General features: G+C 41.0%; 1 protein-coding gene across 2 annotated transcripts; it reads right to left on the reverse strand.

The window, feature by feature from the left end:
* Positions 1-1,271: 1,271 nt before the first annotated feature.
* LOC124137151 lies at positions 1,272-7,176 on the reverse strand. Of its 2 annotated transcripts, none has more exons than XM_046503340.2 (2): positions 6,990-7,176; positions 1,272-3,903 (listed from the first exon to the last, which is right to left on the reverse strand). In XM_046503340.2, the coding sequence occupies exon 2, from the start codon at positions 3,685-3,687 to the stop codon at positions 1,402-1,404; it is 2,286 nt and encodes a 761-aa protein (XP_046359296.2). In that variant the 5' UTR covers positions 3,688-3,903; positions 6,990-7,176; the 3' UTR covers positions 1,272-1,401. The 2 variants fall into 2 exon arrangements, with proteins under 2 accessions (XP_046359296.2, XP_046359297.2); XM_046503341.2 differs by having other exon boundaries at positions 6,860-6,990.
* Positions 7,177-14,927: the final 7,751 nt, after the last annotated feature.

Consider the following 14,927-nt stretch of genomic DNA (forward strand, 5'->3'; position numbering starts at 1 on the left):
ATGACGTGAGGAAATAGCCATACCCACTGTGTATTAGTGATCTCTCGATACTGCCCTGAAACCCCGTGAGACTGGTTGGTTCATAATTTCCCCTTATGTTTATCAAACATCATAAAACTCGCATAGAAGTGTGTCTAGTTCGTGTGGAGGTACATTTATGTCGTGCATTTGGCGAGTTTCAATTTGGACTTTTAGAAAGCTATAAAATAGTTCCAAGTCATACACAAATTTCCTTTCTCCAAAGAATTTGACCCTTATGTTCATACTACAAAATCCCAACAAGATAGGCACTCTTCATGTAAACTGTGGGGCGGTCGGGTAGCCTAGTGGTTCAAGCGTTCGCTTGTCACGCCGAAGACCCGGGTTCGATTCCCGACATGGGTACATTGTGTGAAGCCCATTTCTGGTGTCCCCCGCCGTGATATTGCTGGAATATTGCTAAAAGCGGCGTAAAACCTCACTCACTCACTCACTCACTCACTCACTCACTCACTCACTCATGTAAACTGTCCTCAGTGAGATACACATTGGCATAGTATATATTGTCACAGGCTTGTGATGGTAAGTTAAATCAGTTAGGATTATACATGTAAAGCGATATTATGTCAAGAAAATATGAAAGAGCCGAAAATTGGAACATATGATTTATTAAGTCACGTTAAGCGTCAGTCTATTCTAGAATACCTGTTTCAGTCGAAACATTATGTGTATCACCACCCAAAGTGTGTGTCATATATCCATGCAGGTGTATCAAACCCGATATCTCGATATCGCATTTTATCGAAGCCCTACTTCGGATAATGGATTTATAAGTGTCGAAAGTTGGATATATTTCTCTCGAAATGTACGTTAATATGTCTCGATACCAAGGTTGTATGTAAACATGTGTGTTTAGTGTATGTGTATATAAAACATGAGAGGCGGTCGGTTAGCCTAGTGGTTAAAGCGTTCGCTCGTCACGCCGAAGACCAGGGTTCGATTCCCGACATGTGTGATGCCCATTTGGGGTGTCCCCCGCCGTGATATTGCTGGAATATTGCTAAAAGCGACGTAAAACCATACTCACTCACTCACTCTAAAATATGTTTATCTAGTGTGTGTTGACGTTTTCTCTCGGATAGTGTGTGGCGAATGTAGTGATTGATTTAAATAGATGTTGATTGCAATATCATAACATTACGTCTGTCAAGCCAGTTAATGACGCATTGCATATAAACGTCACGTCATGACGTGTTTGATAGTTATGTCATTTTTGACACATAAAACAGCAATGTCCTTCAGAGTTTAATAGTAATTGCACACGTACCATAACGTGTTTCAAAGTCATGTCATTGAATGACGCGTTTCACAGCAATGTTACACATCGACATGTTTCATGGGCACGTCATATGGTGTCAAGTTTCAGAGTAACGTCATATGGTGACGTGTTTCATAGCGGAAGGACAATTCATGGACAAAGTAGGACGTCTTAACAAACGTTGTCACAAAGTACATCTGGCCAGGTTTAACCGTTAATTTCACTGGTAACTTGACGAAGGAAAACACGTTGATCAGTCGGCCGCTGAAAATGAAGTCGTACTGCCTATCATAGCAAACGTTCATGACGTAGTACCCAGCGCTGTCAGTAAAACCACGCACCAGCAAAAACAGGCATTCTCCATGAACCCGTATCATTCGTGGTTTAGCCCCAAAGCTTAAGGCGCTTCGAAGAAGTAACGGGATTTTAGACTTCGAGATTAGTGAAAAGTTCACATCCAGGTCACCTGAACACACTAATGGAAGGATTTGTCCCTCAAGCAATGTCTTCATACCCCCTTCCTTTGCGTTGATCTCCAAAGTATGGTTGTTATTAGATTCAGGTTTCAATGTTACAGTAATATCATTTAAGAGTAGAACCTTCTTTGTGGAGACGGCTTTTATTTCTAAATCCATAAAGGTCACACTCCTGCCGTGTTGGTGAGACTTTCGCACATTACGAAATCTTACACCTACCACTGGACGACACCTGTCTCTAATCCTTTTATCCGTCTTCATCCGTCCTTGTATATAGTTGTTAATGAAGCCCACGGCCGTCTCGGCAAATGCAGCTTGTATGGTATCATTAGGATAGTGTAGTGTTCTCGACTCACATATAGGGAAACTAGGGGCTCTTATTCCTAGTTGTTGGGTAGAACGGGAAGGGATTATAGATCTCAACAAAGATAGTCCTCGGTATCGACTGGGATCCCATACGTGTTTACTCGCATAGTCAGCAGTCGGAACTAGGGAAATTAAATCCGAAATCGTTAGATGAATGTCTTCTACAGAAATCAATTTATCTCTGTTCTGGACCAGAACTGCCAGTTTTCTTTCATTCTCAGAAGATGAAGGGTAGAAAATAAAGAGGAAGGGATTTGAGGACTGGGTTTGCATGAATAGTGAGTGGTCAAGTCGGGAGAAAGATGGGTTCCCGACGTCGCTCAACAGTATAACGATGGAGTCCATGTCGGCGTGGATGACGCTGTTAATAGTGTCAGTAATAGCATCATCAACAGCCTTTTCAGTGGAGGATTCCCAATGTGTGTTTTCCATAAATGTCATCGTCAGTACTCTCTTTGTCGTGGGAATGTCATTAATGTTGGATAAGCATTTTCGCAATTCCTCCAACTTTTGTTCAGGAGTATATTCAGCCCCTTGGTAAACGGAACACTCACACGATGGGATGTTATCAAACGGTTTGTCACGTTCTCCACCGAATAAGCACTCTGTGCTACTGTTTTCTAAGATATGTTTTAAGTCAAGAGACCGATGATAATCCTCTTCTGATAAATCAAATACTCTTACACTGAATCCATTTTGTCTGGCGATGTCAATGAGTGTGGGTTTGGAATCGTTTTGAACTACCTGTCCCTGAAGTAGAGCCCTGAGATTGTCAATGTCTTCCCACACAAGGCTCTGGTACTTCGAGAAATCTACCACTCTCATTCCGTGCTGGGGTTTGGATGTGACCAGGTCACTCAGCCTCTTCATCCTAGCAAACAACTCCCATCGTGATAGAAACCTCACGTTAATTATATGGATGTTTTGAGGATATTCCGTTTCGTTCTCATCACGTTCACAAAGCCTGCTACGCCGAATTTCTAAACTCTGCCAGGTATCGTGAACGGTTTTCGTCTTTCCCTTGTCACAGATCACATCGATTCCAGTTGTGTTGCTTCCTCGTAGCCTCACAATCTCGCCCAGTGCCTCAAGGGACACATCGTGTATGATATGGCTTAGGGGTCCCATTTTAACCGTGAAGTGGGAACAGATATTTGTCTTGCATAATACCGATTCCCGTCCCCCACAGTCATCCTGAACCAAGCATGTCACCAGCCTGGCCACATCACCCTGCTCATTTGTTCTCCTGTGAGGTTTCCCGTCCATTTCCTCATTAGAAACCCGCGAAAGAAGACGTAAAAGTCTCAAGTCGTCTTCCGATGGTGTCAGAACCTCACATGTCCCTTGAGTTAAAGCTGATTTTTTAACTCTTTCCTTAACACGGTTCGCAGAGGTGGCTCTCCTTGATGAGACTCTCCATTGCGTGTGTTCATTATCCCCAGGAAGGCTCCACATTAACGCCGAAAGAAGGAACGCTACAGTAACAACTAATACGACGACTCCTTTTAAAGACGACATCACTACAATACCATCCCCGAAGGTCGGCATGGTGTAGAGCTGGAGAGGATCAGTCTGCCGTTACAGCGACGAGCATGTCAGATCAATATGGCTTTCATTCATCACAGTTAAACCGCAGTTTTGACACAACGGATCAGTTAATGATGGATGTTCTGTTGAGGATGGCAACCAGTGTATCTCCTTGGTGTGCTGGCTGTCTTCAGACGCTCAGGGTTGTTGTGACTGATGGTGTAGGGCGCGTCAAGCCTGAAAACAAGGAAAAGAAATGTTGAAGTAGAAACATATATAATTATGTGGTTTCATAGCCGCACTTAGCGACATAGTTGATATTTGGAGGTAAATATTAACCCATAAGGGACAGGGCCTGAGATTTGCGGGAAAATAAATAATTTGTTCCAGAAAAAAAACGGTAAAGCTCAGGATGTACACAAATAAAATTGTTTGATCAGCTGGGTTTTCGCTCCCCTCCTTCACATCCCCCCTCATCCCCCTCAACACCCCTCCCACACACACCAGCCCAACAATATTAATTTATAATGGCATGCATTTTGCTTATGTTTTTAGCCTTGCACAACAATTTAAAAGAATTGATTCAGTTTATTAGCCAGATTTATGGTCTGGTATAGGCAAATTGCATTTTGAAGATGCATGATATATGGAGCGAGGTGAACATGGTACTTATGTCTGTCGTGGCACAGCGGAAGCCCAATGATATATCCACACAGTGGATATCCCCGAGACATGACGGTAGAAGGTCCTGTCGGATGCAGTGAGTTATACACTTTTATGTCATAATTGGTAATTTGAGTTCATCATCGACCTACGCTTTGGAAGAAAAGTCTAGCGCGAAGTGGGAATATAACAGATAGACATCATCTCATGTAAATATAACACTTCATGGCTAGAGGATAATCAGACTCGATTATCTGCCGAAACAGAAACCATAGAGCGTAATATGCACAGTAGCTGTTGCTTGGTTGGTTGGTTGGTTGGTTTGTTGTTTAACGCCGCACTCAGCAATATTCCAGCTTTATGACGGCGGTCTGTAAATAATCGAGTCTTGACCAGACAATCCAGTGATTTATATCATGAGCATCGATCCACGCAATTGGGAACGATGACATGTATCAACCAAGTCCGCGAGCCTGACCACCCGATCCCGTTAGTCGCCTTTTACGACAAGCATAATCGCCTTTTACGGCAAGTATGGGTTGCTGAAGACCTATTCTACCCCGGAATCTTCACGGGTCGCACAATAGCTGTAAAAAGTATATGAAGCATAACTGGAAATCAACAGTAACACTAGGTGTTCGCGAAAAGGGCAAGCATGGCCTGCTCTACCGTTAGCATCCGCCACTCACACAATATGCAAAAAGAGCAGGTGCTTGTTGTCTGGCGCCGCCGTACGACGGTAACCTGTAAACAATCGAGTCTTGACAATCAAGTGATCATGATGGTCCAGACAATCAAGTGATGGATCACACAATTGGATTTAAGGATAACAAAGTTGCAGCTATGATTATGATAAACCAAATACACAAAGTCTGTCATGGCCAGATTTACAATTTTCTGTTTCAAAATATCATACTATGCTCTGTTAAAATAGTCAGCTGCGACGATAATGTAAGATTTATAACTTTATTAATTCCATATCAGCCTTATATATATTTGGATACAGTACTCATAATTTGGAAAGACCCCATGAGCAAAGTAAATGCCTAGTTTGTCGCTCAGTGCCATTCAAAACGAGTTATGTTTAGTTAGCATGTTCAAAATATCATGATCAAAGAAAGATGCGTCTTTAAAAAAACTTCAATTTCATTTAGAATGCGTATGTGGCCTGTACATGCCGACATAAGAACTGAATTATTGTTAATACCTCGCTTTGATATGGACAACCCCCCCATCAACTGGCCCCAAAGTCACATGATCCGGGAGGTTGATGGTCCAAGAATCTCATGATGCCGGAGGTTGATAGTCCAAGAATCTCATGGTGCCGGAGGTTGATTGTCACAGAATCTCAGGATGCCGGAGGTTGATTGTCCCAGAATCTCAGGATGCCGGAGGTTGGTGGTCCCAGATCTCAAGATGCCGGAGGTTGATGGTCCCATAATGTCATAAAACCCGGAGATTGAGGCTCCCACGGTCTATCGACCCTACAGGTTGATAGTCACATAGTGTCATGATCCTGGAAATCAACTGGTCCCAGACCCTCATGGTCCCGGAGGTTGATGGTCCACCAGTCACATGACTCCACAGGTTGATGGCCTCAGCCTGACAACCACTACATTCAATGACCCACCGGTTTGAAGACCCCCGCTTTCTGATACCTTCCCAGTCAGACGGAAACCTCAGTCTGGTGACCCCCCCTGTCTCGTGACCCACAATCGGAACATCCGAGTGTCACATGTGTGCCGAGCCCTTTAGTCTCACCAATAGTTCGACAGCCCCAAAACCGAGCTAAGACCTTCGCATTGTGCGTGCGTGCGTGCGTGCGTGCGTGTGTGTGTGAGAGAGATGTTATGCGTGTGGGGTGGGTGGAGGGGTTGCTGGTACTTACAGTAGTTAGTAACGTTAATAGTTACTAACGTTAATAGTAACGTTCCCTACTCTTGAAAATACAAGAAACGTAGTTTTTTCCAAATTGGCTTGGGCTCTGCTACAACAAAGTGGTATTTCGGTTTAAGGATTTTTCACCATGTTTAGGACACTGACAATATCCCATAATCTAGTATAATATCATTGATAATAATTACGTTTTGTTTCTCCACAGAGTTTATATGGCACTTCACGTGATCGTCAAAATTGATATTCGTAAATGAATAATATTAGTATCAGACAAAATGCGAAATGACTCTTATTCTTACCTTGTCCTCCAGCGTTAGGCCTCATATGGCCATACAACAGTCCATTAGAGCTTCTTAATTCTTATTAATGTTTTCATATATGAATAAATTGTCAAATGTTTGGGGAACCTTTGAGAAAAAGGATGATGGCACGATAATGGATACACTGAACATTGGTGGCCACATTGAGCCTGAACACACACGAGAGATCACGTTAAAAACTTTAATTTCATATCAAACGTATAAACGATCGAGAAAAATCAACCGTATCTTATTTCATTCTAAATATGTTTCAGATGATCGGTTATGAAATATGAACCAGTAAACACAAATAACAGAATCAATGCAACACTTACCATTACGTCAACTGTTGCCTACATGACAGCAGGCACTCACCCTAGATACTGTGCATGAGACGGCAAGGTACGCTCCGTGATCGGTCTTCGACTAGAAAAATGTGACAAGCAGAGCGCGTTTCAAACTTACCTCAGAGATCACTTGTGCTGGGAATGGCGACAGAATTGATGTAATTAAGATCGATTCTTCTCCAAACCTTCTCCAAACCTTGCACAGTCCAATTTGGAAAGGAAAAGACGATATAAGATGCCAAATCCATGTAATCTATATGTGTCTGACAATTGCTGGAACGAGGCAGTGCGAATATTTGGCCTGTGCCAACAGCCAGGAGCGAGCGAATCAATACACCACAGACCGTGTGTGGTGGAGCGCAGGCAATTGTGCTGCTCACTAATAGACTGTACCGGGGGAACGAGGTGGAAGCCCATGAATACACACTTCGTTATCGAGCTTGAGGAGGAATTAGATGACCTCCTGCCCGGCTTGCTGGTTGTATGGAGTGGTGGATGCTACAGTGTGCATTCTGTAGGTTATCCTGTACACATACTTTGACATGTTTTTCATCGACCTGAAACATTAACGTGGGCTTTTCTTGAGTAAAGGGTTTTTCATTAGTATCGTTTAGTACCGTGATAATATTTATGTGTAAATTTTGGGTCTCCAATATAAAGATATTAACACAATCTGAGTCATTGGTAAATATATATTCAACAACAAAAGTTCCTGTGACACCAATATTGTATTTTTCAAACAAGTAAAGTTTGGTTTTCAATATTATAGTACATATATGGAATAAAGTCACAAAAACGCAATTGCTACAGAAAAGCATGCATTCCATGCAAAAGTTGGCTTTTATGCAAGCCCCATGCATTTCAATACCCAAGAATGGGTATAAAAACATGTGCGTTAACGGGATTCCATATGCATTGTTTAGCATCGAGCTGACAACAACCACTCAGAAACACAACGAAATTACGCAATTATTCAACATTATAAAATGCCACGCCTGTCTGAAAATGTGCGTCTGCGAAGCAGGATCGATTCAACGTGATGTTGCAAGACAATTTAACGACCACAGAAACACCATTTGGTGTTTATGGCAACGTTGGCAACAGACGAATGCAGTCAGAGACCATCCTCGGAGTGGCAGGCCATGCGTAACCAATAATCGACAAGACAACTGGATTCGAACAACACACCTAGAAAATCGATTCCAGCCAGCAACACTGACTGCAAGAAGCATCCCTGGCCTTCGACGAATATCCGTACCTCGTCGCCTCAGATGTGTAGGGATTGTCGCCAGAAGACCTGCCAGACGTCCCATTTTGACAGGAAACCACCATCAAGCACGTCAACAGTGGTACAGACAGCGTCTACGCTGGACGGCCATGCAGTGGGGACAAGTTCTATTCACTGACGGGTCTCGTTTTCACCTCAGCCACAGTGATGGACGGATTCGAGTGTACCGACATCGAGGTGAACGTTACGTCAATCATTGTGTCATGGAAGAAGATCGGTTCGGAGGCGGCAGCGTTATGGTATGGGGTGGGATTACAGCAAGACAGAGGACCCGTTTGATAGTGTCAGAGGGAAATCTCAATGGACAGCGCTACCGCGACGAGATCATCGGCCCTGTTGATGTACCGTTTTTGCGTCGTCATGGCCAAGGCATTACCTTTCATCATGACAACGCCCGGCCTCAGATTGCACGACTTGTTCAGGATTCTCTTCAACAAAACAACGTGAATGTCATCTCCTGGCCGGCTCGCTCCCCCGATCTCTTACCAATCGAGCACATGTGGGATGAGATGGACCGGCGCCTTCAACGTCAACCACGTGTTCCACAGACACTCCAGGAACTTGCTCCAGCAGATATGGACAGGCATCCCACAGGACTTTGTGCGACGCCTGGTCCATTCCATGAAACGAAGATATGTTGCTTGCATCGCAACCAGAGGTGGACACACACGCTATTGATTTATAGATTGACATTTTGGCATGTTAATGTTTTTTTAATGAAATCACGCATTTTCTCAGTATGGCAAATTAAACCATTTGAACATTTACAGCAGTCTTTTATCTGTTGCAAACCGAAATTGTTTCAGATCTGGTAAAAAACATAACTTTGCATTAAATCTTATTCAATGACACAAGAACTTTTGTTGTTCAGTATACTTCATGTTTTGAGATCGTTAAATAGAAAGTAACCACGCCTATCTGAGTTCCCAAATGGAAGATTTTTATGCAGATGATGTTAACCAGAAGTTGTCAGAGAGAAAAACATAGAGGGAATATTGTTCTATTGGCGAGGGAAGATCTTAAAACAGAAGATGACAGATCTTTTAAGTTTCGTATTTTGACTTGTACCATATGTTCCCGTGGGTTTTTTCAGGTGAAGAATTCACTTGCCCTTACACGTGTTTGTGACGTGTGCCACCGGTGGGACAGGATACGTTCACATTTTCGCAAACACCTGGTATCATCACTGTTTGATAGTGATTCATAAACACACGCTGATGAAACAGTCGGAATCGTACAATTTCTGGTGGCCGTGGAAAGGGTTTTGTCGCTTTTATTAGCTACTAGTAGATGATAGATGAGTGTTATTCAGTTGACAGATTGCTCCACATAAGGTACAGATTATTGTTCAAAAAGCTGAATATGATTATACAGAAGATGGGAATGAAGAATGAAAATGAAAGTAAAATGAGCAATTGACATAATGAAGATAGTTGATCGTTTAACATTAGAAGACATATTGTGTTAATGCTGATTTCCGACTGTTATAGAGAATATAATGGCAGGTTGTTCTACAGAAGTGACATATTGGTATACAGGATGCCAGATTGTTATACAGAAAATATAATATCGTTAAACAAAAGATGACATATTAATATAAAGATCACAGAATGTTATACAGAAGGTGACATGGCTATATAGAAGATGATATATTGTGATACAGAAGGAAGCTTGTTACACAGGAGGTAACATATTGTTTTACAGAAGATGACATATTGTGATACAGAGGGAAGCTTGTTACACAGGAGGTAACATATTGTTCTACAGTGGATGATATATTGTAACACAGAGCATGACAGATTGTTATACAGAACGTGACATGGCTATATAGAAGATATCATATTGTTCTACAGAAGATGACATATTCTGATACAGAAGGCAGCTTTTTACACAGGAGGAAACATACTGTTCTACAGAAGATGATATATTGTGATACAGAAGGCAGCTTGTTACACAGGAGGTAACATATTGTTCTACAGAAGATGACATATTGTGATAAAGAAGGCAGCTTGTTACACAGGAGGTAACATATTGTTGTACAGAAGATAATATATAGTGATACACAAGGCAGCTTATTACACAGGAGGCAAACAATTTTTTTACAGAAGATGACATATTGTGATAAAGAAGGCAGCTTGTTACACAGGAGGTAACATACTGTTCTACAGAAGATGGCATATTGTGATACAGAGGGCAGCTTGTTACACAGAAGGTAACATATTGTTCTACAGAAGATGGCATATTGTGATACAGAAGGCAGCTTGTTACATAGGAGGTTACATACTGTTCTATAGATCAAAGATGACATTGTGATACAGAAGGCAGCTTGTTACACAGGAGGAAACATATTTTCCACAGATCGAAGATGACATTGTGATACAGAAGGCAGGTTGTTACACAGGAGGTAACATACTGTTCTAAAGATCGAAGATGACATTGTGATACAGAAGGCAGCTTGTTACACAGGAGGTAGCATATTGTTCTACAGAAGATGGCATATTGTGATACAGAAGGCAGCTTGTTACACAGGAGGTAACATATTGTTCTACAGAAGATGAAATATTGTGATAAAGAAGGCAGCTTGTTACACAGGAGGTAACATACTGTTCTACAGAAGTTGACATATTGTGATACAGAAGGCAGCTTGTTACACAGGAGGTAACATATTGTTCTACCGAAGATGACATATTGTGATACGGAAGGCAGCTTGTTACACCGGTGGCAACATACTGTTTTACAGAAGATATATTGTGATACAGAAGGCAGCTTGTTACACAGGAGGTAACATACTGTTCTACAGAAAATGACATATTGTGATACAGAAGGCAGCTTCTTACACAGGAGGAATCATATTGTTCTACAGAAGAAGATATATTGTGATACAGAGGGCAGCTTGTGACACAGGAGGTAACATATTGTTCTACAGAAGATGATATATTGTAACACAGAGCATGACAGATTGCTATACAGAAGATGACATGGCTATATAGAAGATATCATATTGTTTTACAGAAGATGACATATTGTGATACAGAAGGCAGCTTGTTACACAGGAGGTAACATATTGTTCTACAGAAGATGACATATTGTAATACAGAGGGCAGCTTGTTACACAGGAGGTAACATATTGTTCTACATAAGATGGCATATTGTGATACAGAATTAAGGCAGCTTGTTACACAGGAGGTAACATATTGTTTTACAGAAGATGACATATTGTGATACAGAGGGCAGCTTGTTACACACCAGGTACAATATTGTTCTACAGAAGATGATATATCGTAACACAGAGCATGACAGATTGTTATACAGAATGTGACATGGCTATATAGAAGATATTATATTGTTCTACGGAAAATGACATATTGTGATACAGAAGGCAGCTTGTTACACAGGAGGTAGCATATTGTTCTACAGAAGATGGCATATTGTGATACAGAAGGCAGCTTGTTACACAGGAGGTAACATATTGTTCTACAGAAGATGACATATTGTGATACAGAATTAAGGCAGCTTGTTACACATGAGGTAACATATTGTTTTACAGAAGATGACATATTGTGATACAGAGGGCAGCTTGTTACACAGGAGTTACAATATTGTTCTACAGAAGATGATATATTGTAACACAGAGCATGACAGATTGCTATACAGAAGGTGACATGGCTATATAGAAGATATCATATTGTTCTACAGAAAATGACATATTGTGATACAGAAGGCAGCTTGTTACACGGGAGGTTACATATTGTTCTACAGATCGAAGATGACATTGTGATACAGAAGGCAGCTTGTTACACAGGAGGTAACATACTGTTGTACAGAAGATGGCATATTGTGATACAGAAGGCAGCTTGTTACACAGGTTGTAACATATTTTTCTACAGAAGATGGCATATTGTAATACAGAAGGCAGCTTGTTACACAGGAGGCAACATACTGTTCTACAGAAGATGACATATTGTGATAAAGAAGGCAGGTTGATACACAGGAGGTAACATACAGTTCTACAGAAGATGACATATTGTGATACAGAGGTTAGCTTGTGACACAGGAGGTAACATATTGTTCTACAGAAGATGATATATTGTAACACAGAGCATGACAGATTGTTATACAGAAGGTGACATGGCTACATAGAAGATATCAATTTGTTCTACAGAAAATGACATATTGTGATACAGAAGGCAGCTTGCTACACAGGAGGTAACATATTGTTCTACAGAAGATGACATATTGTGATACAGAATTAAGGCAGCTTGTTACACAGGAGGTAACATATTGTTCTACAGAAGTTGACATTGTGATACAGAAGGCAGCTTGTTACACAGAAGGTAACATATTGTTCTTCAGAAGATGGCATATTGTGATACAGAAGGCAGCTTGTTACACAGGAGGTAACATATTGTTCTACAGAAGTTGACATTGTGATACAGAAGGCAGCTTGTTACACAGAAGGTAACATATTGTTCTTCAGAAGATGGCATATTGTGATACAGAAGGCAGCCTGTTACACAGGAGGTAACATATTGTTCTACAGAAGATGACATATTGTGATACAGAATTAAGGCAGCTTGTTACACAGGAGGTAACATATTGTTTTACAGAAGATGACATATTGTGATACAGAGGGCAGCTTGTTACACAGGAGGTAACATATTGTTCTACAGAAGTTGACATTGTGATACAGAAGGCAGCTTGTTACACAGAAGGTAACATACTGTTCTACAGAAGATGACATATTGTGATACAGAAGGCAGCTTGTTACACAGGAGGTAACATATTGTTCTACAGAAGCTGACATATTGTGATACAGAATTAAGGCAGCTTGTTACACAGGAGGTTACATATTGTTCTACAGAAGATGACATATTGTGATAAAGAAGGCAGCTTGTTACACAGAAGGTAACATACTGTTCTACAGAAGATGACATATTGTGATACAGAAGGCAGCTTGTTACACAGGAGGTAACATACTGTTCCACAGATCAAAGATGACATTTAGATACAGAAGGCAGCTTGTTACACAGGAGGTAACATATTGTTCTACAGATCGAAGATGACATTGTGATACAGAAGGCAGCTTGTTACACAGGAGGTAACATACTGTTCTACAGATCGAAGATGACATTGTGATACAGAAGGCAGCTTGTTACACAGGAGGTAACATATTGTTCTACTGAAGATGACATATTGTGATAAAGAAGGCAGCTTGTTACACAGGAGGTAACATACTGTTCTACAGAAGTTGACATTGTGATACAGAAGGCAGCTTGTTACACAGGAGGTAACATATTGTTCTACCGAAGATGGCATATTGTGATACGGAAGGCAGCTTATTACACAGGAGGCAACATACTGTTCTACAGAAGATATATTGTGATACAGAAGGCAGCTTGTTACACAGGAGGTAACATATTGTTCTACAGAAGATGACATATTGTGATACAGAAGGCAGCTTGTTACACAGGAGGTAACATATTGTTCTACAGAAGAAGATATATTGTGATACAGAGGGCAGCTTGTTACACAGGAGGTAACATATTGTTCTACAGAAGACGATATATTGTAACACAGAGCATGGCAGATTGATATACAGAAGATGACATGGCTATATAGAAGATATCATATTGTCCTACAAAAGATGACACATTGTGATACAGAAGGCAGTTTGTTACACAGGAGGTAACATATTGTTCTACAGATCGAAGATGACATTGCGATACAGAAGGCAGCTTGTTACACAGGAGGTAACATACTGTTCTACAGAAGATGACATATTGTTCTACAGAAGGCAGCTTGTTACACAGGAGGTAACATATTGTTCAACAGAAGATGATATATTGTAACACAGAGCATGACAGATTGTTAAACAGAAGGTGACATGGCTATATAGAAGATATCATATTGTTCTACAGAAGATGACATATTGTGATACAGAAGGCAGCTTGTTACACAGGAGGTAACATATTGTTCTTCAGATCGAAGATGACATTGTGATACAGAAGACCGCTTTTTACACAGGAGGTAACATACTGTTCTCCAGATCGAAGATGACATTGTGATACAGAAGGCAGCTTGTTACACAGGAGGTAACATATTGTTCTACAGATCGAAGATGACATTGTGATACAGAAGGCAGCTTGTTACACAGGAGGTAACATACTGTTCTACAGATCGAAGATGACATTGTGATACAGAAGGCAGCTTGTTACACAGGAGGTAACATATTGTTCTACTGAAGATGACATATTGTGATAAAGAAGGCAGCTTGTTACACAGGAGGTAACATACTGTTCTACAGAAGTTGACATTGTGATACAGAAGGCAGCTTGTTACACAGGAGGTAACATATTGTTCTACCGAAGATGGCATATTGTGATACGGAAGGCAGCTTATTACACAGGAGGCAACATACTGTTCTACAGAAGATATATTGTGATAAAGAAGGCAGCTTGTTACACAGGAGGTAACATATTGTTCTACAGAAGATGACATATTGTGATACAGAGGGCAGCTTGTTACACAGGAGGTAACATATTGTTCTACAGAAGATGATATATTGTAACACAGAGCATGGCAGATTGTTATACAGAAGATGACATGGCTATATAGAAGATATCATATTGTCCTACAAAAGATGACACATTGTGATACAGAAGGCAGTTTGTTACACAGGAGGTAACATATTGTTCTACAGATCGAAGATAACATTGCGATACAGAAGGCAGCTTGTTACACAGGAGGTAACATACTGTTCTACAGAAG

The sequence above is a fragment of the Haliotis rufescens genome, unplaced genomic scaffold (genome assembly GCF_023055435.1).
Source record: "Haliotis rufescens isolate VD_foot unplaced genomic scaffold, xgHalRufe1.0.p SCAF_5, whole genome shotgun sequence".
Classification (NCBI taxonomy): domain Eukaryota; kingdom Metazoa; phylum Mollusca; class Gastropoda; order Lepetellida; family Haliotidae; genus Haliotis; species Haliotis rufescens.